At 48.6% G+C, this 24296-nt stretch overlaps 2 protein-coding genes across 5 annotated transcripts in view; one reads left to right on the top strand and one right to left on the bottom strand.

Moving 5' to 3' along the window:
- Positions 1 to 1144, bottom strand: part of ANKRD16 (ankyrin repeat domain 16) — a 9766-nt gene extending 8622 nt beyond the window's left edge. Inside the window, exon 1 of the mRNA XM_023511328.1 lies at positions 462 to 1144. Within this exon, the coding sequence (XP_023367096.1) occupies positions 462 to 898 (437 nt within the window). The 5' untranslated portion in view covers positions 899 to 1144. The remainder of the gene's footprint in view (positions 1 to 461) is intronic.
- Positions 1145 to 1496: 352 nt separating this feature from the next.
- FBXO18 (F-box protein, helicase, 18) overlaps positions 1497 to 24296 on the top strand; it is a 45433-nt gene continuing 22633 nt past the window's right edge. The window contains exons 1-7 of one of the 4 annotated variants that reach the window (XM_012803336.1): positions 1497 to 1590; positions 11947 to 12114; positions 15682 to 15837; positions 18252 to 18847; positions 22378 to 22508; positions 22591 to 22726; positions 23483 to 23673. In XM_012803336.1, the coding sequence (XP_012658790.1) occupies position 12114; positions 15682 to 15837; positions 18252 to 18847; positions 22378 to 22508; positions 22591 to 22726; positions 23483 to 23673 (1211 nt within the window). In that variant the 5' untranslated portion in view covers positions 1497 to 1590; positions 11947 to 12113. Of the gene's footprint in view, positions 1591 to 3672; positions 3780 to 11946; positions 12115 to 12160; positions 12334 to 15672; positions 15838 to 18251; positions 18848 to 22377; positions 22509 to 22590; positions 22727 to 23482; positions 23674 to 24296 lie in introns of those variants that run through there. The other 3 variants (XM_023511394.1, XM_023511395.1, XM_012803337.2) reach the window with 3 other exon arrangements.

The following is a 24296-nucleotide window of genomic DNA, read 5'->3' as shown; positions in this document are numbered from 1 at the left end:
ACAGCTCACAGCAACCTCAAACCCTTGGGCTTAAGCGCTTCTCTTGCCTCAGCCTCCCAAGTAGCTGGGAATACAGGTGCTGGCCACAATGCCCGGCTACTTTTTGACTGCAGTTGTCACTGTTGCTTGGCAGGCCCAGGCAGGTTGGAACCCACCACCCTAGGTGTATGTAGCTGTCGCCCTGCCGACTGAGCTAGGGTCGCCTGGTTCCTGCCTTAAAAAGGGAAGTGACTGCCTGCACCTGTTAACCCACAAGGGCAGAAACAAAGTAAAGTGCAGGTCATCCACACCTCAGGGGAAGGTGGAGGTAGGACCACCTGCCATGGAGCAGGCCTTGCAGGGGGAGAACCAGGAGCAGAGAAAATCCATGGTGTCAAAGGGGACGTGCACAGTACACGGAAATGCCCACGAACCTGCATGTAATGGGGAGGTGAGGTGTCTTGCTGGATCCCACAACCTACCAGTCGGCCTTCTTCAGGCAGTCCACAGCCGCCCCTCGGCCTAGCAGGTATAGCACGCAGTCCCGATGGCCCATGGAGGCAGCCTCGTGTAGAGGCCGCTTATAGTCTCGGTTGGTGGCCTCGATGTCCATGCCCCAGGCCTCGGTCAGATAGGCCAGGATGTCCCTGCGCCCGTGGCGGGCGGCGCAGTGCAGGAGGGTGTCCCCGACCATCTCCGGGCAGCCCCCGGCCGCCCGCAGCTCGTCCTGCAGGGCGCACAGTCGGCCCTCCTGCACCAGCTTGCAGAGCCGCCGCGGGTCCTCTGGCGGGGCCATCCCCACGGCGGGCCGGCAGTGCCGCTCGCAGGTAGAAGGGACACGGAGTTCAGGCTGGGAAAAGCCGAGGGCAGGTCCGGTTTCTACTTGGGGACTGGGCAGTCGGGGATCAGGGCGCTGCATGGGCACGTTCCGGAGTGGCCGGGCAGTCTAGGCTGACATCTCCAAGTGAGAAGGCGTGTCTAATTTCGGGAGCTACCCCCGTACGGGTGTGGTCTAGGGCTGTAAACAACAGGGTGGGATGGCTGCTCGACATCGCCCAACTCGCGCCCTGTGTCCCACTGGGGAAGGGACAGCCGGTCCGCGACCGCCCTGTGCCCGCTCCCCTTCCCTGGCCGAGACCGCCAGAGGTACGACTTCCTCACGCAGTCCCCTTCTCACAGGGTCGGTCGCCGCCCCTCCCCGCCCTTTGGCCTCGGTAGCCCGGCGGACACCGGGGGAGCTCGGAGGAACTCTGGGAAAGTTTTCCCTAGCCGCCTCAGCCCAGCGGAAACGCGGTTGGGGCGTGGCTCGGTGGAAGAGGCCGCGCCTCCTCCGATAGCGCGCTCCAATTGGTGGCAGGGGCCGTCTGTCAGCACGCCCCTCCAATTCTGCGTCCCGATTGGCTGTGGCATCCGTCCGTCCATCCGTTCCTGCTGCGGGCGCTTCCCGGGCTTACTGTGGGGCGGAGCTCGCGAAGGAAGTCGGCAGCCGTGTCGGGCTCGCGGTCGGGGCAAGGCGGAGCTAGCTGCTGGGGGACGCTGGGCTGGGTGGCCCGCGGCGGCGCTGGCCCAGCGACGCTGGTGGCGGCGGGGACCCGGGTGCGGAGCGCAGTAGTGCGTGAGGCCGCAGACGTGGCAGGGAGCGCGGGCGGGGCGCCGCCGCGTGGGAAACTCAGCCTTCCGGGGTCCTGCACTGGGGTCCCAGCGGGGGGGTGGGCCGCAGGGCGCGGGGCCGAGCGTGACGCGGGGAACCCGGCCAGTCGTGGGCAGGCGGAGGGTGCGGTCAGGCTGGTGTCCGCCGAGTTCCGGGCGCTGCCCCGCGCTGCTCCCCAAGACCCAGGACGGGCCGCTGGTCTTATCTCGGGGGCTGCAGGAGGGGGGGACTAGCTGCACGGGGGACGCGGCCTCCGCGGCTGCTGAGCCGGGCTTTTCTGCCCGCTCTCGTGTTTGACCTTGGGCGAGTCATTTTATGCTGCCCTTTGCACCCCCTTTCTTTTGCAGCCTTCCTCCGTCTTACCTGAACATTAGTAGACCAAGGAAGTGTGGGAAGGCCTGGAACTTTTGGAGGGTACTTGAGATCCCAGCAAGTTGTAAGGGCGGGGGAAGCAGTTAGGGTAGATGTGGGGCTCCTTACCCGACCTTGCTAGATGCTAGTCACTTAAACTCTTGGTGTTTTCTTATCCTTCAAGGGTGAAGTGGGAGTCGCTATTGTTTGCCAGGCCTAAAAGCAATTGCCCTTTACATTTTATATCGTACTCTGGGGTTTACAGAGCACTTTAATCCACACACCCTGTAAGGCAGCATTCTGCTTTTACGGGTGGGGACATTGAGGCCTAATGAAGTTAGTGATTTTCCCGTGGAAGTATAGTTAGTAAAGTCTTCTGCAGGGAAGGATGGTAGCATCTATTGGCTATCTGCTAGTGCCTGACACTGTGCAGAAGCTGAGGTAGAATAAGAAAGGACCCGTGGTATGAGCCCATAAAAAGTAGCCCACTTTACTAGTGAGCAGATTCAGTTCGATTAAGGTAACTTGTAAGGATTGTCACTGGAAACAGCACTAGGTCCACATATCAGCTTTTCTAGCATTGTTTGCCATTGTCTCTTGTCATTCCAAAAAAAAAAAAGGACAGCATAAAAGTGCTTTGAAATGGACAAAAGTTCAGAGCATGGGGAACAGTGCTTAAATGAGTATAAACTGGAAGTTGGGCATCTGGTAGCTTCATACTCTCCCCAACCTGCTTCCAAATGACAGCTTCTTTTGCGTTACATCTGTAGTTTCCCTCTTTACTTAAACATAATTGGGATGTCTGGATTACAACAGGATGGAATTTTTGAATCCAGGGTAATTGGTTGCTTAATTGATGTTCTTTTTTTTTTTGAGACGGAGTCTCACTTTGTTACCCTCAGTAGAGTGCTGTAATGTCACAGCTCACAGCAACCTCAAACTCTTGAGCTCAAGTGATCCTCTTGCTTTCAGCCTCCCAGGTAGCTGGGACTACAGGCTCCTATCACAATGCTCGGCTACTTTTAGAGATGGGGTTCTTGCTCTTGCTCAGGCTGGTCTGGAACTTGTGAGCTCAGGGAGTCCCATCTGCCTCAGCCTCCCAGAGTGATTATAGGCGTGAGCCACTGCGCTAGGCCTTAATTGATGTTCTAAATCCAATTCTACTTCTTTTGTCTTCTTTAAGTACTTACTTTGGATAACTAGGTAATGTGTATGGATCTGTTCCCCAGCCCTGTGGTTTTTCTGGAGGAAAAGCACAGTGGAGAGGAGTGGGAGCTACACAGTAAGCTGACAGGTAGAGCTGTGTCTGGGGTCTCGTGTTTTCCTGGTCTGGTTGCCTGTTTGTTTTGTGCAGAGTTTTGTTGGAGTCTGTGATGTGGCCTTTTGTGAGCTTCCCATGTAGTTGTCACTGACATTGTGATTTGCTACCTGGCTGTGTTTCCTTTTTCTCATTATCTTATGGTTATGGGGGGGTTTGGTCACACTCATCTGTACATTGATCATTTGGCATGTTTTGTGAATTGTGAGTGTGGATGTGAAACTACTGGTCTGAGAATTCTAATTTCAGATCCATTGACATCTTTTGTTTATCACATCCCTCTATCCTTCCTAGGCTGATTTTATCTGGAAACTGAATTTGGATTCTGTCTTTGCTCTTCTGGCTATGAAATTACCTCCTCCCAGAAATTTATCACCTAATCATCTCAAATCTCATCTCTTCAGCTGATATCCCAGTACCTTTTGAAGAACAGTCTCATATTTCAGAGTACCTCCTGGAGCTTAAGTTGGTGTTTTACAGGTAACTGAAAATCAAAACAAAAAATTAATTTCCAGGCTCGGTGCCATAGCTCAGTGATTAGAGCACTGGCCACATAAGGGGATGGCAGGTTCAAACCCGGTCTGCTGAACAATGACAACTACAACAAAAAAATAGCCAGGCATTGTGGTAGGCAGCTGTAGTCCCACCTACTTGGGAGACTGAGGCTAGAGAATCACTTAAACCCAAGAGTTTGAGGTTGCTGTGAGCTGTGATACCACGACACTCTACTGAGGGCAACATAGTGAGACTGGCTCAAAAAAGAAAAATTAATTTCCAAACTGAAACTTTAGGCCGCCCTGTCACTCCAGGAAAAAGTGATTAAAACAAAACCATTTTCTCCTTTACTCCTTACCATGGGTAATGACGTCAGCATCTCTCTGAGTGTTCTACAGAAATGTCAGTTATCCTTGCCCCACTCTTTCTCTTCTTTCTTCTCCACTCCTTTCAAAAACCCTTCTTGGGACTCAGCGCCTGTCGTTCAGTGGTTACGGTGCCAGCCACATACACTGGGGCTGCCGGTGGGAGCCCAGCCCAGGCCTGCTAAACAACGACAACTACAATTAAAATAATAGCCGGGCATTGTGGCAGGCATCTGTAGTCTCTTGCCTTGGGAGACTGAGGCAAGAGAATCGTTTAAACTCAAGAGTTTGAGGTTGCTGTGAGCTGTGACGCCACAGCACTCTACCAAGGGCGACATAATGAGACTCTTGTCTTAAAAAAAAAAAAACAGACCCCTTCTTGGTATCCACCTGCCTTCCCTGCCCAATCTCTGCTGCTCTCAGGTCTTGGCCAGCTCTCTCCTAGGTGGAGGCTTTTTGATTTGTTTTCCCGACAATTCCGTGTCTGTTTATCCTCCAACATACCTCCAGAGTCACTGTTTTAGTGCAAATTTGATTATATAATGATGATGCTTAAAAACTGGGTAATTCTCAGAACTGTCTGCACAGTCAAGTCCAGTTTTTTTTTCTTTTCTTGACTGGGATTCAGAAACACCCAGTTTTGTTTAAGGATCTTTGTAGTCTGTGGTTCCGGGTTCCTTCTCCAGCCTTGCCTCCTGTCATTTCCCTGTCAGTGAACCTCTTCTAAGGAAACCCAACTTTCTGCCACACCAGTGTGTTGTCAGGCCTCTGTGTTTTTATCATTTCTTCTGCCTTACCGGATCCCATTAATCTTCCAAGGTTCATAAAAAGCCTCTTTCAACTTTCCTAAGTCTGTCTGCTTGTCTTGACTACCATGGCACTTGGCACATGCATTTCTGCAGTATTTATATTGCCTTATGTTTAGTAATTTGTTTTGTTTTGGTGGCTGCCTTTCGGGTGGGCTAATTCATTTTTGTACTGTCAGTGTCTAAAATAGCATTTAGCACCAAGAATAGCACAAGAGAAAGCCCTCATGGAGTTACTGTGAATCTGGGACACAGTGGATACTTAAAAATGACTATGGAATGAATTGACTGTATTAAAAAGTCTTTTAAATATACAAAATATATTCCAGATAGTAAATAGTATTGTTTTTCTTTTTTCCTGTGAGAACTGTAGTATGAGAAGCCCTATTCATCCTTGCTTGCTCTCATAAATAAGTGCTGTCTCCAAGGGAATAGATGGTATTTCAGGGTGTCTGAGGACCCGGGGGAGAATGACACGGCCGACTTGGGCCTTTTGGGTTTGCAGAGAAGCAGGATATGGCAGCTGGGAGGGGCCTGGCTGTTAGTGGAGAGTACATACATACCCAGGATGAGCTAGAGCTGTAGTATGCTTTCTTGCTGTGTTTGTTTCTTAGAGCTAATGAGGGCAAAAATATATATATATATTTATTTATTTATTTATTTTTTTGAGACAGAGTGTCAACTTGTGGTTGTCATAGCTGTGGTGTCATAGCTCACAGCAGCCTCACACTCTTGGGCTCAAGCAATTCTCTTGCCTTAGCCTCCTGAGTAGCTGGGTCTATAGGCGCCTGCCACAATGCCTAGCTATTTTTAGAAACTGGGTCTGGCTCTGGCTCAGGCTCAACTTGAACTCCTGAGCTGAAGCAGTCTACCCATTTAGGCCTCCCATAGTGCTAGGATTACAGGCGTGAGCCACTGTGCCTGGCCGGGAGGGGGGCAAAATATTTTGCAGTTTTTTCATTTTTAGTCTATATAACTTAGTGATATTTTTCTAATGTTTTCTATTATTATTGTTATTAAATTTCTTTTGTTTTCGTATTTCACACTGAATAAGAAAAAGGGATAAAGGGTGGTACCTGTGGCTCAGTGTGTAGGGAGCCGGCCCCATATACCAAGGGTGTTGGGTTCAAACCCAGCCCCGGCCAAACTGCAACAAAGAAATAGCTGGGCATTGTGGTGGGCACCTGTAGTTCCAGCTACTTGGGAGACTGAGGCAAGAGAATCGCCTAAGCCCAGGAGTTGGAGGTTGCTATGAGCTGTGTGACATCACAGCACTCTACCAAGGGTGATAAAGTGACACTCTGTCTCTACAAAAAAAAAAAAAAGGAAAAAAAGAAAAAGGGATAAAGAAATTAAACTTGAGCTTTTTTAGAAGCTGTTTTAAATAATTCCAGCCATAGAGGAAAGGATGTTACAGTAGGAAGTTCACTGGACTTGGGGAATCAGAAGACTAAGTTCTGGTGTCAGCACTATCGCATGTGAGCTCTGTTGTGACTTCAGGTGAGTCTTCTCTGAGGCCCAGTTTGATGGTGGCAGGATTGCTGTGAAGATCACATGAGAATGTAAGAAAGAACTACAGAAGCTATGGGATGGAGCTATCAGCATAGAGCTTCAAAGCGAGGGAGATGACCTGCCCTTCAGGAGGGCTGCTGCAGGTACCTGCTTAGGAGTTACTCAGGAAGCAGGATTGCTGGGCGTAAGCCCTTGTCCTCCTTCAGAGTACAAGTAGTTCATAGGGCTTTTAGTGCAGGACAGAAGATGTGTTACTCGTACAAGTAGTTGTTATTAATGTGATGTTATAAAACAAGATAAAATGGCCAGGCACAGTGGCTCACGCCTGTAATTCTAGCTTTTGGGAGGTCAAGGCCAGTGGATCGCCTGAGCTCACTAGTCTGAGACCAGCCTGAGCCAGAGTGAGACCTTGTCTTGAAAAATAGCCGGATGTTGTGGTGGACACCTGTAGTCCCAGCTCTTTGGGAGGATGAGGCAAGAAGATCACTTGAGCCCAAGAGTTAGAGGTTGCTGTGAGCTGTGATCCTACAGCACTCTACCAAGGGTGACAAAATGAGACTATCTCCAAAAAAAAAAAGTAAATAAAAGTATATTGAACAATTTGTATGAGACACACACTAAATACAAACTCCTACAAGGAACTGTTGCAAGTATCTCCCTGTACGGGGCGGTTTGACTGGTGGGAGGTGCTTCCTGGCTTGAGAGCGTCCTTTCTGCATTGCTGGGACACAGTTAACTGGAGGGTGGGCTGTCAAGGTCACAGGCTGCGGTCAGGCCGGTGGAGCAGCTGAAGCTTTATAACGTGGGCACCACTGCCGTGCACTCTGTCCCCTCCACAGGAGATACCAGAGGCAAGAGTCCACTGCTGATCTTGCAGAGCCCACCCCCAGAGAAGGCAGAAGCCTTTCCCTGGTGGGGAGAGTGACCAGGGCCCATGAGGAGGTTGGGTGACTGTAAATTATCCACCAGCAGAGCTGCTTGGTGTGGCCCTCCATCCAGGAGCTGTTGTGAGTGTGCTCTAGTCAGGTACTTTGGATTGGAGAGGCAACTTGAGTTTTTTTTTTAAAGCAGATATTTAGTGATCTTCCAGGATTTCTAGATACTCTCTGTCTTCATTCTGTCCATTTAGGTCCCACCTATGAGTTCTAGAGGATTTTTTTGATATGAATTTTGATGAGTAGGTGGTGCTTGTGGCTCAAAGGAGTAGGGTGCTGGCCCCCGTGTACTGGAGGTGGCGGGTGCAAACCTGGCCCTGGCCAAAAAAAAAAAACCAAACAACAATTCTGATGAGCAAAGGGGAATAAAGGGAATAGTTTGGGTCAATTTCAAGTGACCTTGGAATGGTTAGGGTAGGCTGTGCTACAGTAACAAATACAGGGTGTCCTCGCTGTTACCACACATAGGGAAAATGGGAAATTGTAGCTAACTGTACGTTATTTACAAAATTTTACAAAATATTTTCTGCAGTTTTTGGCCAGGGCTGGATTTGAACCTGCCACCTCTGGCATATGGGGCCAGCGCCTGGCTCCTTTGAGCCACAGGCACCGCCCTACAAAATATTTTCCATGTGTTGGCCATCTTTTTGTAAAATTCTGTAATGAATTATTTTGTAAATAGAGGCAGATTTAGCTGCAATTTCACATTTTCCCCATGTATGACGGCTTCTGACGACTTCAGGGACAACTTTTGGGATACCCTGTAGATCCAAATATGTAGTGACCTCAAAATAGAAGTTTGCTTCTCAATCCTGTGACAGTCTGTGAAGGTGCCGAGTGGTGGTGGTTGGAGTGTGTGTGTGTGTATAGGCTGGGCTGGAGGATGGAGGCTGCTCCAGGTTCGTCCATTTTGCACACGTAGCTTTAGCAATGTCCTGAGAATCAGCTCCTACTTAACTAGAAGATGAGAGGGGTAGAGGAAGGGCCTGCAAGAGGCAGGCACTGCCTTTACTCACAGCCTCTGGGCTAGTGCTTGGTCTCGGGGTGTGTGCAGGTGCGCACAGGATGGGGCGGTGGAGGCTGGTTGTGTGCTCTGGGAAAAGCACTCAGGTTCACTTTCTCTGACTTGTTTTGAAGGTCGTTTTTCAGTAAAGAAGATTAAAAAAGTGAAGCCAGGGAAATGAAAGCCTAATGGAAGGATCACAGCCATGTACTTCTCCAAGCGACTGAACCCCTGTTTTTTGTGAAGTGTCGTGCTGAGTGGTCTAGGGAATGCGTTTGGGAGACATGCCCCCGTCTTTTAGTGCCCAATAGTGGAGTTTTAATGAGGGCTGTAGTCCAGGGACTGCTCTGATCTCCACCAGGGGACCTGGCGAGGGAGTGGAGTGGGCCAGAGCGAGCTAGGATGGGAGAGGCTGATGTCAGGGTAAGGAGACTTGGGGATTGGTGAAGGGCCGCGCTCTGGGCATTGACCACCTTGGAGTCAGTGAGGCCCAGGAACCTGAGGTGCCAGTCTGCTGATCAGGGGCTGAGAGCTGAGGCTTATCAGAAAGACGTGGGTTCTGGGAGGGGGCCCGCTGGGGTGAGGGGCATAGAGGAGTCACACCCAAAGACAGCTGTCACAGAAAAGGTGGTGTGTGAGTGCCTCACTTGAGCCCGGGCAGCATTCTATTTTGGCAAAATGGTTTTGTGCATTCTCGTGTCTCACGGGCCTAACACCTGAGTGCTGTGGTGCATTCGTGTTAGTCACTGTGGAGGAGTGTTTCAGAGAGGGGCACAAATGCCCGACTTGGTGTGGAGGGTCTGTTGGCACATCTCTACGGTTTGGCAGCCCCATTAGCGATTCCAGTCTCTGCTTACACAGGAACCTGGTCTGGACAAAGCTGCCCTTAGTGTGTGTTCCTCCCTCACGTCACAGTGTTTACTTTGCTCCCTGAAGAGTCACATGCAGCTTTTGACAGTAAGTGCCCTGTGCAGAGGGAGGAATGCAGTCAGGATCGGGCGACTCAGGGAGGGGAGGTTTTGTGGAAGATGTTGCATTTGAGTATCTTTACTTTGATAAAGTGAAGTTTGAACTGCTTTCTTTTTAAAAAGGCATATTAATAAGTGCAATTAGAATTTCAGTGTAGTGGGGGTTTTTTTGGAGAAAACCTTTTAGCAAGAACATTAATGCTATTAAAATAAAACTAATGTTGCTTTTAGGAGATACTCAGATTGATGTGATAGTCGCATAATTCTGACATTTCCATTGCTTGGTATTGATGCAGGCATAGAGATAGGTGGTGTCACCCTCAGCCTGGGTGTCATGAGTACTTAACATTGTCTCATTCTATGCATTTGGGTGGTAGGTTATTAACAGTCCTCATTTTTATAGGTCAGGGATTGATCAGGGCTTTGGTGCTGAGTACACCTGGTAGGTGTAGGCGGCCCAGTGCATCCCATAACCCTGTGGGCTTTAAGGGGACATTTAGTGACTCAGGTCACTCTGACGAGGTAGACACAGGGCTCCTGGCTCCCAGTTCAGTGCATCACTGCCCTTATCTCTTGGAGACCTAAAATTCAGTTTCCCTGACTCTAGGTCAAGTTAGAAAAGTTTGTTTTTTTTGTTTTTTTGTTTTTTTTTTTGAAACAGAGCCTCAAGCTATCCCCCTGGGTAGAGTGTCGTGGCATCACAGCTCACAGCAACGTCCAACGCCTGGGCTCAAGCAAGTCTTCTGCCTCAGCCTCCCAAGCAGCTGGGACCACAGGCGCCCGCCACAACGCCTGGCTATTTTTTGGTTGCAGCCGTCATTGTTGTTTGGCAGTCCCAGGTTGGATTTGAACCCGCCACCTTAGATGTATGTGGCTGGCGCCTTAGCCACTTGAGCCACAGGCACCGAGCCAGAAAAGTTATTTTTGATGTATAAATCTAATAAAAGCTCCAGCTCTGCCTCCCAGCCACACCGTGGCTCAGGTAGCCCTGTCCAGGTGTGTAACATAGACAGCTTACGTTAGCATATAAAAGCCAGCTCTCCCAGTTGAAGCCCCCCTCTGCCATTCTTAACCTTAGCTTCTTCCAGAACACCCTGGAATATACCAGAACTCTCTGGAGGCAGAACATTATGCTCCAACACTCCCATTAGCTTTTCCTTTCACTCCTGTGCTCTTGTTAGATTTCTGCAAACATTTAATCTTTTCAAAAAGCATTTTAGATTTAGGCCTATATTGTGAAATAAACACTTAAAGAAAAGTCTATTCTATGCATGTTACCTACTTTTTCAAAACAGTTTCTTTGGGGCTGAATTTTTTTTTTTTTTGTGGAGACAGAGTATTGCTCTGTTTCCCAGTTGGAGTGCAGTGGCCAGTCATAGTTCTGTAACCTTCAGCTGCGGGACTCAAGGGATCCTCCTGCCTCAGCCTCCTGAGTAGCTGGGATTGTGGGTGCACACGACTGCGCCTGGTTACTTTTTCTATTTTCAGTAGAGATAGGGGTCTCATTCTTGCTCGGGCTGCTCTTAAACTCCTGAGCTCAAGTGGTCCACTCCCTCCCAGACTGCTGGGATTATAGGCGGGAGCCACCTTTTGATGTTCTCATCTGTCTGGTGTGGCCCCTTTGGGGACGTTCCCCTTTGGGTCTGCCCTTCCCGAGTTCCATGTGAGAGCAGACCTGCCGTGCGGTCCTGGTCATCCGGGGCACAGGCTCCTGCCCCTCACAGCCTGACACTTCCTCCTGCTGTCCTTGTGAGCCTTACTTACTCATTCAGCATTCATGGAATCTGAGCTGTCTTAGGGTACGTGGGCTGCTGTAACAAAGTACCCTAACTAGGTAGCTTACAGATAACAGACATCCTGTCTCACAGTTCTGGAGGCTGGAAGTCCAGTACCAAGGTGCTGGCAGCATCCACATTTGCTGGGAGCCCACCTCTTGGCTCATAAGTGCTGCCTTTTCTGTGTCCTGGTGTGGCAGGAGGGGTGACAGAGCTCTCTGGGGCCTCTTGTCTAAGGGCACTGATTCCATGCAGGGGACTCTACCCTCATGACCTAATCACCTCCCCAAATCTCCACCTTCTAATATCTACTTTGTGGGGGTGGTGGTGAACATTTTATCATGAATTTTGGGGGACACAAGTGTTCAGTCTACACCATGTACTATGTGGCAGGCCCTGTGCTGTGTGCGCAGGGTGTAGCTATGATTGCGGTGGCCTAGTTCCTTATTCTGGAGCGCACTTATCGTCCGTCTGACTCCTAGGCGTGTGATTTAAGACATCAAGTTGGTGGTCATTATCAGTGCTTTGGTTTTCTAACCAGGGCACCGCTACCTGTAGTCCATTGGCTGGGGGAGGCTGGGGGTAAAGCCTTTCTTACGTACTTGGCAGAAAAAGCTTCTAGGTTCATCCTGTACATGTCAGTTACTCTTCCACACAAACCTGACAGCTGTTTTTGTGTAACGATTTCCAAATTTAGGAGCAGATCTTAGATTAGGATCTTAAGAGCATCAGAGCCGTTAGCTGAGCATGGTGTTTTCACTGTGATGTGTGTCTGTATTTGCTTTCAGATGCCTTCTGTGACCTGACCACCAGTCAGTCAAGCAGCCTGCGGCCGGCTGGAGATCCTGGATCGCATAACTCGAGGGCTCCATGCTGATCTTGCTCCTTGGTGATTTTATTCACGGAAGTCGTCTTCTCCAGGCCCGTTTGGCGATAGACGTCTACCTCCTGTTTAAGTGAGACATTCTCCGTTGGTAACTTCTCTCTAACATCTCCAGTTCTAATTGTGGAGTTTGTACTTGCCAGCTGAAGTGACTGGGGAGATGTGAAGAGGGAGCGAAGCCGCTGTCGGTCTGCTGTCTTGCTCCTGTGTGAGCCAAGTGTGTGTGCACACCTAACTGAGGATTTGCGTGTTCTGCACGACCTATAGTAGCTTCACATTATCTCTTTTGCTGGTATGACCAGAGGTCCCCATTTATGCAAAATAATAATTGAGTTATATTTGTAATATGAAAGGTTTTAAATGGAAAAATAAAATGTTATGTCTTATTTTCCATTTCTGAAATTTTAATTTAATTTTAGAGACAGAGTCTTGCTCTGTTATGCAAGGTGGGGGTGCAGTGGCATGATCATAGCTTGCTGAGTTCTCTGCAGCCTAATTTTCCAGAGCTCAAGCAATTCTCCTGCCTCAGCCTCCCGAGTAGCTAGAACTAAACAGGCACCCACCACTGTGCCCGGCGAATTTTTTTTTAAGTTTTTTTAGAGACAGGGTTTTGTTATGTTGCCCAAATTGATTTTGAACTCAAGGTCCTTCATGATCCTCATGCCTCGGTCTCCCAGTGTGCTGGGATTATAGGTGTGAGCCATTGTGCCTGACCTAATGTCTTCAAAAAAAATTTTTTTTTTCTTGTGACAGAGCCTTACTCTGTCACCCTACATAGAGTGCTATGGCATCATTACAGCTCACAGCAACCTCAAACTCTTGGGCTCAAGCAATTGATTCTCCTGCCTTAGCCTCCCGCCTTAGCCTCCCAACTATCTGGGGCTAGGTGCCCACCACTATGCCTTGCTAGTTTTCGATTTTTTTTTTTTGTAGAGATAGAGTTTCACTTTGTCGCCCTCGATAGAGTGCCATGGCATCATACAGCTCACAGCAACCTCCAATTCCCGGGCTTAGGTGATTCTTCTGCCTCAGCCTCCCGAGTAGCTGGGACCACAGCCACCCGCCACAATGCCTGGCTAATTTTTGTTGCAGTTTGGCCAGGGCTGGGCTTTAACCTGCCACCCTCAGTATGTTGGGCTGGCGCCCTACTCACTGAGCCACAGGCGCCGCTCTAGTTTTCTATTCTTATTAAGACAGGGTCTCACTCTTACTCAGGCTGATCTTGAACTCCTGAGCTCAAGCAATGCTCACACCTCAGCTTCCCAGAGTACTCAGTTCCCCCTAGTATTGTAGGATTACCAGTTGAGCCACAGCGCCTGACCTTATGTCTTATTTTTTAAAAGAGAAGAATCAGACTTTAAGTTTATGTTTTCTTTAATATAGAAAAAATTCATATTTATTTATTTGCAGTTCTTGACTGGGGCTGGGTTTGAACCTACCACCTCGGACATATGGGGCCTGCGCCTTACTCCTTTGAGCCACTAGTGCTGCCCTCAAATTTATTTATTTATTTATTTAGCGGTTTTTTGTTTTTTTTTTTTTGCCAGGGCTGGGTTTAAACCTGGCACCTCTGGCATATGGGATGGGTGCCTTACCCCTTTGAGCATAGGTGCTGCCCCTCAAATTTATTTTTTAACATAGAAGAACTTTACACCCATATTTTGCCTCTGCGTGACTAAGGCTGTTAGAGTTTAGAGAAACTAGCTCCCAGCATTACAGAATCATTACAGTGGCGGGGGGAGCTATTGGATTTCCATTCATGGTAAGTAGTGGAGACATGTTACTTATTATTATTATTTTTTCTTTTCTTTCTTTCTTTCTTTCTTTCTTTTTTTTTTTTTTTTGAGATACAGCAGAGTCTTACTTTGTCACCCTTGGTAGCATGCTGTGGCATCATGACTCAAAGCAACCTCAGACTCATGGGCTCAAGTGATTCTCTTGTCTTAGCCTCCCAAGTAGCTGGGACTACAGGCGCCCGCCACATGCCTTGCTATTTTTAGAAATGGGGTCTCACTCTAGCTCATGCTGGTCTTGAACTTGTGAGCTTAGGCAGTCCACCCCGCCTTGGCCTCCCAGAGTGTTAGCTAGGATTACAGGCATGAGCCACCGTGCCCAGCTGTTAATTCTTTTTCTTCCTTTTTTTGAGACAGAGTCTCACTATGTCATCCTCAGTAGAGTGCCGTGGCATCACAGCTCACAAGAACCTCAAACTCCTGGGTTTAAGTGATTCTCTTGCCTCAGCCTCCTGAGTAGCTGGGACTACAGGTGCCTGCCACAACACCTGGCTATTTTTTTTTTTTTTTTTTGGTTGCAATTGTTGTTGTTTAGGAGGCTTGGGCAGAACCTGCCAGCTTCGATATATGTGGCTGGCTCCCTACTCACTGAGCTATGGGTGCTGAGCCCCGGCTGTTGTTTCTTAAAGGTATTTCCAGTAGCTCAGAACTGACTACAGTTGGGCTGCTTTTGTACTTTCTGTCTTGCTGTTAGATAATCTTTATAATCTGAGAGATACTTCAGTGTTTCATGCAAGTTAGTCAGATGAGCCTTATTACAGAGAGGAAGTGGATAGGTGTTTTTGCATAGGGTTTATAGTTAGACAGACATTTGGGGTATATTTCCTCATGTACTCCTGATGAGTTGGAGACCAGCCTGAGCAGTATTGTAGGACCCCCATCTCTACAAAAAATAGAAAAATTAGCTGGATGTAGTGGTGCATCCTACTGGTCGTTACTCCTGAGGCTGAAGCAGCAGGGTCACTTGAGCCCAGGAGTTTGAGGTTGTAGTGAGTTATGCTGATGCCACTGTACTGTATATAGTATATAGCCCAAGTAATAGAGACCCTGTCTGCAAAAATTTTAAAAAGTAAACTAATTAAACATTTTAGTACTCTTGAAACATAATGCTGGGCACAATTGTTATTACAATATATTGCTAAGAGAGGATATGAAATTCCTTCTCTGAAGGTCCTAGAAGCCATTTGATCCTCTTCCATGTGTGAGGTGGAGGGTTTACTTGTAACCCTTTCAAGTCAGTTCTTGCTACTGGGACACTGGGGGCTGGGAGCCTGGGACAACGTGGTCCTCCTTGCGAAGCATTTATGGCCCGTTTCCATATCACTGCATGTCGCTTCGGAGACTTGGAGAGGCCAGTGTGTATAGGGGATGAGTGCCAACTCTTTTGTGTGTTTTTTACTAATTTAAGATAAAACCTTTATCATTTGACAAAAGTTATACAAATTATTAATTTTTTAAAGCTGTAGTTCTTAAATATGCGTGGTTATTGTAGGAACATAAATGGTCTGAACAAAGCCAAGGAAAAGATGGCAAATCACCCTTTCTCCACTAGTGCCAGCTTATTTTCGAACCAGCATTTCATGATCAAGACTTCTAAAAGACATAAAAAAAAAGTCATTTTATGATCTTAGAATGTCATTTTGGGATTCTTAAGTTCTAAGGCAGAAATGTCAGGAAATAGTAAAATGACTAAAAGTTGGTGGATTTATAGGGGAGAGGCAAGGGGCTGGCTGGGTGATCCACAGAATCATCGGTTACATTGATACAGAAAATTGAGGGTAATTCCCTGGCTTGTAGAATTGGTGTTAACTAATGAGTATCCCTTTCTTCCCATCGGTACCCAACAGTGAGACTGTTTAAGCGGAAGCATCTTACAGCCGTCGACTGCCAGCATCTGGCTCCGAGTCATTTGTCTGTGGCCCAGCCTTTTGGTCGAAGATGGACAAGCAGAGACCCGAACCATGGACTCTATCCTAAACCCAGAACGAGGAGAGGGAGCAGGGGTACGTCTTCCAAAAAGGATCTTGTGTTTGAAAATCTGTGGTGCATGCGGCCATTGAATATCCCCCAGTTTAAGTGTCAGTGTTGCTGCTGTGATTTCATAGTCCTGGTGCAGTGCGTTGACACGTTCTCAGTAATCGTGAGTTTTCCATGAAAATTCCATCTAGTCATGGTGGTTGGTAAAAGCCCAGGAAAATGTGATAGAATGAACCCTGTTAGCTTGTGTAATTACAAAGTGATAGAAGACCTGGGCCAGTCTCACCGTTGTCCCAGTCCCAGGCGTGGGGTAATCGGCGTCCTCATTGGCATTTTTTCCAGTTCCTCACTAGGTCCGCACGTGATTATTTTTCTTAGCTGTTTGTCACCTTGTTGCACCCAGACCACTGCAGTGACCCTTCTCCTGGACTGCAGGGTTCCTTTCTTCCACATCAGCTGAGACTTGTTGTTAAGATGCTCTTGCTGGACGTGGTTGTTGTCCATCATGTCACACCCATTCTCAGGCCCCCCGGTGCTGTGAGGGACTCAGGCTTGCACTTGTTGTCACCATGCAGTGCTCGTCGGCACCTAGCAGTTTGTTTTTCTTATTCCCCCTTTACGTGCCAAGTGAATTCCTAGTTTACTTAGTACATGATGTTATAATCTGGCTTGCCTTATTGCCCTCTGAGGTGCCTGTGTGTAATTTCAGAGTCCAACTCACATAGTAACTAGTCTTTAGATATTATATGTGTTTGTCACTTTAGAGAACTGCCACAGCCGATAGTAGGAGGCAGTGCCAAACGTAGTTATGTACTGTCTGGAATTTAGTTTGTGTGTGTGTAAGCCAGAGCTGCCTCGGTGCTTAAGTTCTTCCTGACAAGGACTTGTGAGCCTGCCTCTGAACAGCTGGGGGGGGGGGGCTGGGTTTGAGAATTAGGAAATGCCAGAATTAGCCCTGGCCATACTGACTTCGAAACTCTAGGTTTCTATTAAATTTCCCCAGAAGTGGTTATAATTGTTTTATTTTCTCTAATATAGAAAAAATACTAGTTTCAGTTTCATTAAGTCTATTAAAGACTGAACCTGGTGTTCCTCCATTCTCTTATTTTCCAGAGTGAGAATTTTGGCTATAGTCATTTAGAAAAGAAACATGTATGTTGTTATATATTGATAAGATGTTTAAATATCTCACTGGCATTTAAAAATAATTTTTAGCAGTTTGAAAATGCCGTGGTGATGTGTGAAGGCCCCATTGTGGGTTCCCTGTGCACCTGAGAGGGCTGTGAGGTCAGGGACACGCTGTTTCTCTCTTTATATTTGTTGCTCTATCATAGTAAATGCTGGTTGAATAAATGTATAGCAGATATTAGTATTACTTAGAATTCTGAATCTTCCCTTTTATTAAAAATACCTTAAAACATCAGCTTTACAGGAGGAAATGGGGTTTAACTTTGTTAGAGGAGGAGCGGGTTTTCCGAATCCTAGAAACTCAAGCCGTGGTCCTTTCTCCATAGGCACACTTAGACGTCCTGTTGTTGGAGGGGCAGGGGGCTGTGCATAGTGAGAGCAGGCAGGAGTGGTTGTGTCCTTTTTGACCGTTCAGGTGTTGCATGGGCAGCGCATTACTCGGTACTTGTGAGCATTTCAGGGTGCGCTGTGGGCCAGCGACGGGCCTCAGTCTCTGCAGCTGTATGTCTGATTACACGACAGAGCCAAGTGTAAATATTTTGGGGTTGGCTATTTATATAATCAACTGGCCCGTAAATATATTTGTGTCTCTTTTCTCCATTAACATGAATAATTAAAAATTACTTTGCCGTGGCCAAGCATAGTGGCTCATTAGAGTGGTGCCTAGTCTCTGCTACATACTTGTTCAGCAAGTGTGTAGATCTGTCTTTGCTAAAGAGCAAGAGTCAGATTTCTTTCTTTGCTAAAAACAGAAGAACAGCCGAGCCTTGTGATGGGTGCCTATAGTTCCAGCTGCTTGGGAGGCTGAGGTAAGAGGATTGCTTGAGTCCAAGAGTTTGAGTGAGCTGTGACACCATGGCACTCTACTGTGGGTGACATAGTGAGACTCTATCTCAAAAAAAAAATAGTTTGACTGGGGTGGGCAGCAGCATGTAATTGTCCACTTCTTTTTTTTTTTTTTTGAGACAGAGCCTCAAGTTGTTGCCCTGGTAGAGTGCCGTGGCATCACAGCTCACAGCAACCTCAAACTCCTGGGCTTAAGCGATTCTCTTATCTCAGCCTCCCAAGTAGCTGGGACTACAGGCACCCATTACAATGCGTGGCTATTTTTTGGTTGTAGTTGTCATTGTTGTTTGGCAGGTCCTGGGCCGGATTCGAACCTGCCAGCTCTGGTATATGCCTTAGCTGCTTGAGCTCCAGGCGCCGAGCCCATTGTCCACTTCTGTGTCTTCTGTTTGTGTTCTCTTGTCAGCTCAAGGATGGCAGAGACAAAACCCTGAGCTCTTCCTAGCTGGCCAGCAGCTATGCACCAATGACATGGCCAAAAGCAGTTCTGTTGGCCAGGACGGCTGTCAGGACTCTGAGGGCAACATGATCTTTGCTGCAGAGAGCAGTTGTGCCCTGCCTCAGGAGCATGATGGAGAAGCCAGGTCAGGCACATCGCGGCCTCCCCTGCCCACCAAGCGGTCTCTCTCCCTTGAGGAAGAGAGTAATCAGGCCTCAGGGACTAGCCGGTGGGATGGAGTTTCTAAGAAAACCCCGCGGCATCATCTGTCCGTGCCTTGTCCGAGGCCAAGGGAAGCCCGGTGGGGAGCAGAGGACTGCTCACGGCTCTCCATGGAGTCTGGAGAAACTGACCTTGACATAGGGGACATTGGTCCTGACCCCATTCCTGACTCATACTATGGGCTTCTGGGGACCTCGCCCTGCCTGGAGGCTCCAAGCCACATTTGCAGCCTGCCCAGCGAAGTCCTGAGGCATGTCTTCGCCTTCCTGCCCGTGGAGGACCTCTACTGGAACCTGAGCTTGGTGTGCCGCCTCTGGAGGGAGATCGTCCGCGACCCGCTGGTGAGTGAAGTGCCAGAGCCAAGGGCGCCCCAGCACCTCAGCCGATCAGCCCTGACCAGGGTCTCCTTGGGATGGCAGCTTCCCCTTGCCCTAAGAGTGGTGTCCACACTGCTTAGAGACCATGGCTGCCATGTCAAGCCACCCGTCACATGGGCCTGCTCACTTGTGTCAGCACTTCCTCCCTGTGTCCCTGCTCACTGTGTCAGCACTTCCTCCCTGTGTCCCGCCTCACCCATGGATTGCGCTAGTCCCCACTCACACCCAGAGGGCCCCTCATCTCGGGGACACCTGCCCTATTCTTCCAGGCTTACCCCGTGTGACCTTTCCTCCTTCCCCTCTTACCCTGTCAGCCGTAGTCTGGTCTCTTCTGCAGCAGCTCATCCCCCCAGCACAGGGCTTACCATGCACTTCACTGCAGTTCTCCTGCTTTAAACAGCCAGCCCCTTGGCAGAGCCCAGGGATTTCAGCTGCTTGTCCTGCTTCTTCAGGCTGGCTGTCCGTCTGCTTTTGCATTCTCCCTGGTGCTTATGATTTTCACACACAGTGGGTGATTAATAAGTGAGCGTTGCCTTTCATCACTACTCTGGCTCCCTGCCCTGCCCTCATTGTCCACTGTGCTCCTTTCTGTCCCAGGTCCAGATTCTCAGGTGAACCTGCCCACTCGGGGAACGCTTTGCATAGCCTAAGTATCCCTTAGACGAGCCCCTGGGCATAAGTCAGAGAATCTCCCTTCAGCTGTGTTGAAGCTTGAAAACTTAGGGGCAGAGTGCAAGATGGACATCTCAAGACTTTATGTTATACAGTTCTCTTCTCAGCACAAAAGCTGAACCCTGTTCTGTGGTTGGGTCCTGCCTCCTCGAGTCTGAGAAATGTCTTTCTGCCTTTTCATGTGAACCTGATTTGTGACCCCGTATTTCTGCCTCTGAGCTGTGCTCTCTCCTGGGAGCTCTGTCCAGTGTGAATTGAATGGTCACAGAAGGGAGTAAGTGAGGATTTTCTCCATTCTGCTTTGAGCAGGTCTTTGAGACTGTGTCCCAGCCTGTGCTTAACGGCTCTGACACTAGGACAGTGCTGTTTCTGTCATTACTGAGGACGAGGCATCTGTATCTTCAGGAATCTGTCGTAGCGCTGTGTTCTCTACTGGTAACATCTTTGTCTGGTTTGGGTGAGTGTGGAAGTGTTCCCTCCTCACTGCTGTGGGAGAGTGCGAAGGGTGTTGCTGCTAATTTCCCCATAGTTGATGTTCAGCTGGATTCCCCAGCGAAGCCATCTGGTCTCCTGCTTGTCTTTGTTGGGAGGTTTCTGGTTACTGATCCATTCTCCTTACTTACTCATCATTGGTCTGTTCAGATTTTCTTTCTTCATTATTCAGTATTAGTAGTTGTGTTTCTAGGAATTTATCCGTTTTGTCCATGTTATCCAGTCTGTTCATAATATTCTCTCTCTTTTTTTAGACAGTCTCACTAGGTCTCCCTGGGTAGAGTGCTGTGGCGTCACAGCTCACAGCAACCGCAAACACTTGGGCTTAAGCGATTATCTTGCCTCAGCCTCCCAAGTAGCTGGGACTACAAGCTCCTGCCACAATGCCCAGCTATTTTTTGGTTGTAGTTGTCATTGTTGCTTGGCAGGCCCTGCCTGGATTTGAACCCGCCAGCTCTGGTGTACGTGGCCGGTGCTCCAGCCACTGAGCTACAGGTGTGGAGCCCATAATATTCTCTTATAGTCCTTTTATTTCTATGGCATTAGTTGTAGCATCCCTTCTTTTATTTCTGACTTTAGTTATTTGAGTCTACTCTCTCTTTTTCTTAGTCTTGTAAGGGTTTATTGATTTTTTTTTTTTTTTTGAAGAAAGAGCCTTAGGCTGTCACCCTGGGTAGAGTGGCATCACAGCTCACAGCAACCTCCAACTTCTGGGCTCCAGTTAGTCTCCTGCCTCAGCCTCCCAAGCAGCTGGGACCACAGGTGCCCGCCACAACGCCTGGCTATTTTTTGGTTGCAGCGGTCATTGTTGTTTGGCGGGTTCAGGCTGGATTCGAACCCACCACCTTAGGTGTATGTGGCTGGTGCATTAGCCACTTGAGCCACAGGTGTCGAGCCAGTTTATTGATTTTTTAAAATTTTATTTTATTTTATTTTTGAGACAGAGTCTCACTATGTTGCCCTTGGTAGAGTGCTGTGGTGTCACAGCTCAAAGCAACCTCAAACTCTTGGGCTTAGAGTGATCCTCTTGCCTCAGCCTCCCAAGTAACTGGGACTACAGGAGCCTGCCCCAACGCCCAGCTCTTTTTTTGTTGTTGTTGTAGTTGTCGCTGTTTGGCAGGCCTAGGCTGGGTTCGAACCCACCAGCCCCTGTGTATGTGGTCAGTGCCCTAACTGCTGAGCTATGGGCACCAAGCCAGATTTTATTTTTTAAAACAACTCTTGGCTTTATTAATTTTTTTCCCCTGTCTTTTATTCTAGGTTTGATTTATTTCTGCTCTAACCTTGACTGTTTCCTTTCTTCTGCTAACTCTGACTAAATTTGTTCTTCTTTTCCTCGTTTCCCGAGGTAGCAGTTGGGGTGCTGGTTTCAGAGCTTCTCTTCACTGTGAGCGGGACAGCTCCACACTCCCTCTGAGCACTGCGCCCTGCACCCCCGGAGTTTGGGCCTGTGGTGTTTGCATTTTCATTTGTCTCAGAGTCTTTTCTAATTTTCTGTGTAATTTTTTTTTCTTTGACCCATTGGCTATTCTATCATAAGAGTGTGTTAAGTTTCCATGTCTCTGTGGATTTTCCAGTTTTCCATTTGCTATTAATTTCTAGTCTCATTCCTTAGTGATTGGGAAAGACGCTTTGTATAACTCTGGTCTTTTTAATTTTATAAGCCTTGCTTTGTGGCCTAACATGATCTCTCCTGGAGACAGTTTGGACACTGGAAAGAATGTCCCTTCTGCTGTTGTGGGTGGGGCACTCTGTGTGTGTCCGCGGGGTCCAGTGAGTCTCTCCTCTTCAAGTCTTGCGTTTGCTCGTGTCTCCGTCTGCTTGTTCTCTCCACTATTGATATTGGGGTGCTCAAGTCCCCTACTGCAGTTGTGCTGCTTCTCCCTTCAGTTCTGAGATTTGCTTCCTGTATTTAGGAGCTCTGATACTTGGTGCAGATGTTTGATGATTGTTACATCTTGTTGGTGAATTGAGATTATTTATCATCCTTCTTTATCTCTTGGAACAGTGTTTGACTTAAGAGGCTGTTTTGTCTGATGTTAGTGTAGCCACAGCTCTCATACTATTTTATTGTCATTGAAATTCTGAGCCACGTGTCCTGGTGTTTCAGAAAGATACACCGAAGCTCCAGCTTTCTGTAAATTCTTTAACAGTTAGTGTTAGAACCAGGACCAAGACCCAGTTCCCTGGTTTCCAACCAAAATCTGTGTAGTATTTCTACCTGACCGGCAAGCTTTTCAGTTGTTAGAATGTCACCCACGTGTGTGTGGCTCAGTCGGCTTTCTAAAGCCATTGCCTGCATGTTCTTTTGGGTTTCTTAACCCATATAGTTCATTCCTTGGAAAAAGCTGTATCATCGATACCTGATGAACGAAGAGCAAGCTGTCAGCAAAGTGGACGGTATCCTGTTGACCTACGGCATAGAGAAGGAGTCGGACTTGTGTGTGCTGAACCTCATACGGTGAGCTGCTGCTCCTCTGCGTAAGGAGACAGGTGGTGCTCGAGCTCACCCTTCTCACGGACTCTCCGTGAATGTTTTACAGATACACGGCCACCACCAAGTGCTCCCCCAGTGTCGATCCCGAGCGGGTGCTGTGGAGTCTGAGGGACCATGCCCTGCTGCCCGAGGCGGAGGCCTGTGTGCGGCACCAGCTGCCCGACCTCTACGCGGCCGCGGGGGTAGGTGCGGAGGCTGTGGGAGGAGAGTGTACCGATGACTCACCCTGCTGGGGACTGTTTTATGTTCATGTTCAAAATCTTTAATCTCTGAACACTTGAAAACATTGATCTTATCACTGGAGAAATAGAAGAAATAAAAGGTCATATAATTATGTATCACTAGGTTTACAAGGAATTTTTAATAAATTAATCCAGCTAGCCTGAGCAAGAGTGAGACCCGATCTCTGCTGAAAATACAGAAACTAACCAGTGTCTTGGTGAGCACCTGTAGTGCCAGCTACTTGGGAGGCTGAGGCAAGAGGATCACTCAAGCCCAAGAGTTTAAAGAGGTTGCTGTGAGCTCTCACGCCACAGCACTCGACCAAGGGTGACAGAATGAGAGTCTGTCTCACACACACACAAATCCAATTTCCCATTGTGTTGAGGAGTCTTTTCTGAAATATTCGTGAAAGAAGGCCACCCCTGAACACTTTGAGTGACAGGATTTTGTATAAGACCGCCATTCCATCATTGACAGCATTTATAATCTTGTTCAGTTAGAGAAAACCAAGCTTCCAGGTCTAGAAAGAGTAAGAAGAAAAGAGTCCAGGGCAAAAGGAGAGGCCCTGCCGTTCCCCATGTCATTTGGGAAGTCCAGCTCAGTTCACTCCGTAGGTGGCAGCTGGACCCCACGCTCACCACCCGCTGCTTTCTCTTGGGGTTTGTGTTAACCCCAGCCTGCCTGGGTCTTCCTCCCTCCTGTGCACCTGCTTGCAGGGCGTCAATGTCTGGGCCCTGGTGACGGCCGTGGTCCTCCTCTCCAGCAGCGTGAACGACATCCAGCAGCTGCTCTTCTGCCTCAGGAGACCGAGCTCCACGGTGACCATGCCTGATGTCACCGAGACGTTGTACTGCATAGCCGTGCTGCTCTACGCCATGCGGGAGAAGGGGATTAACATCAGCAATAGGTAACGCCCAGGGGGAGGACAGGGACCCTGTGATGACATCACACATTGGATGCCTGTGGGGCTCACCCTGCTTGAGCTCAGGCCCCTTCTGTGCAGGACGGAGGGGAGGGGACATCCGATGTGGTCCCTCTGAGGGGAAGAACAGCGCTTCGTGCAAGGTCTTGAGGCGTCACGGAGGCAGTGTTTACGTTCACAGGCACTGAAGCCCTGGGTGAAGTCCTCCCTGAGGGTCTCCTTTATTCCTACCTGGCTGTGTTTTCTGGGGAACGTTAGGATCTGCTTCCTCCATTTCTCACTTCCTGCCAGCTGTAAGGGTGGTGGTGAAGTCTTGTCCTTCCAGTCCTCTCAGTGTGAGAGTGGCTGCGGCCTATGGTTTTCCACTTCAGTGGCAGAGAGCTGTCATGTAGAGGGTGTGGGCACCTGCTGCATGTGTGGGAGGCATCTGGGCACTAGCAAGGTCACTGTGAAAACGTCGGACATGACTCCTGCACTGTGAGGGCAGGTGAGGGATGTGTACGGAAACCTGTGAAGTGAGAGCTCTGTGGTGAGGGAGGAGCATTGCAGGGAAACAGGACAGATGGGGGAGAGGCTGCTCGCAATCGGGGGCACAGGACAGATGGGGG

This window comes from Otolemur garnettii, unplaced genomic scaffold (assembly GCF_000181295.1).
Source record: "Otolemur garnettii isolate 467f Iridium unplaced genomic scaffold, OtoGar3 scaffold00019, whole genome shotgun sequence".
NCBI classification, from domain to species: domain Eukaryota; kingdom Metazoa; phylum Chordata; class Mammalia; order Primates; family Galagidae; genus Otolemur; species Otolemur garnettii.
The sequence above is the reverse complement of the archived record's forward strand: the minus strand, read 5'-3'. Positions and strand labels throughout refer to the sequence as shown.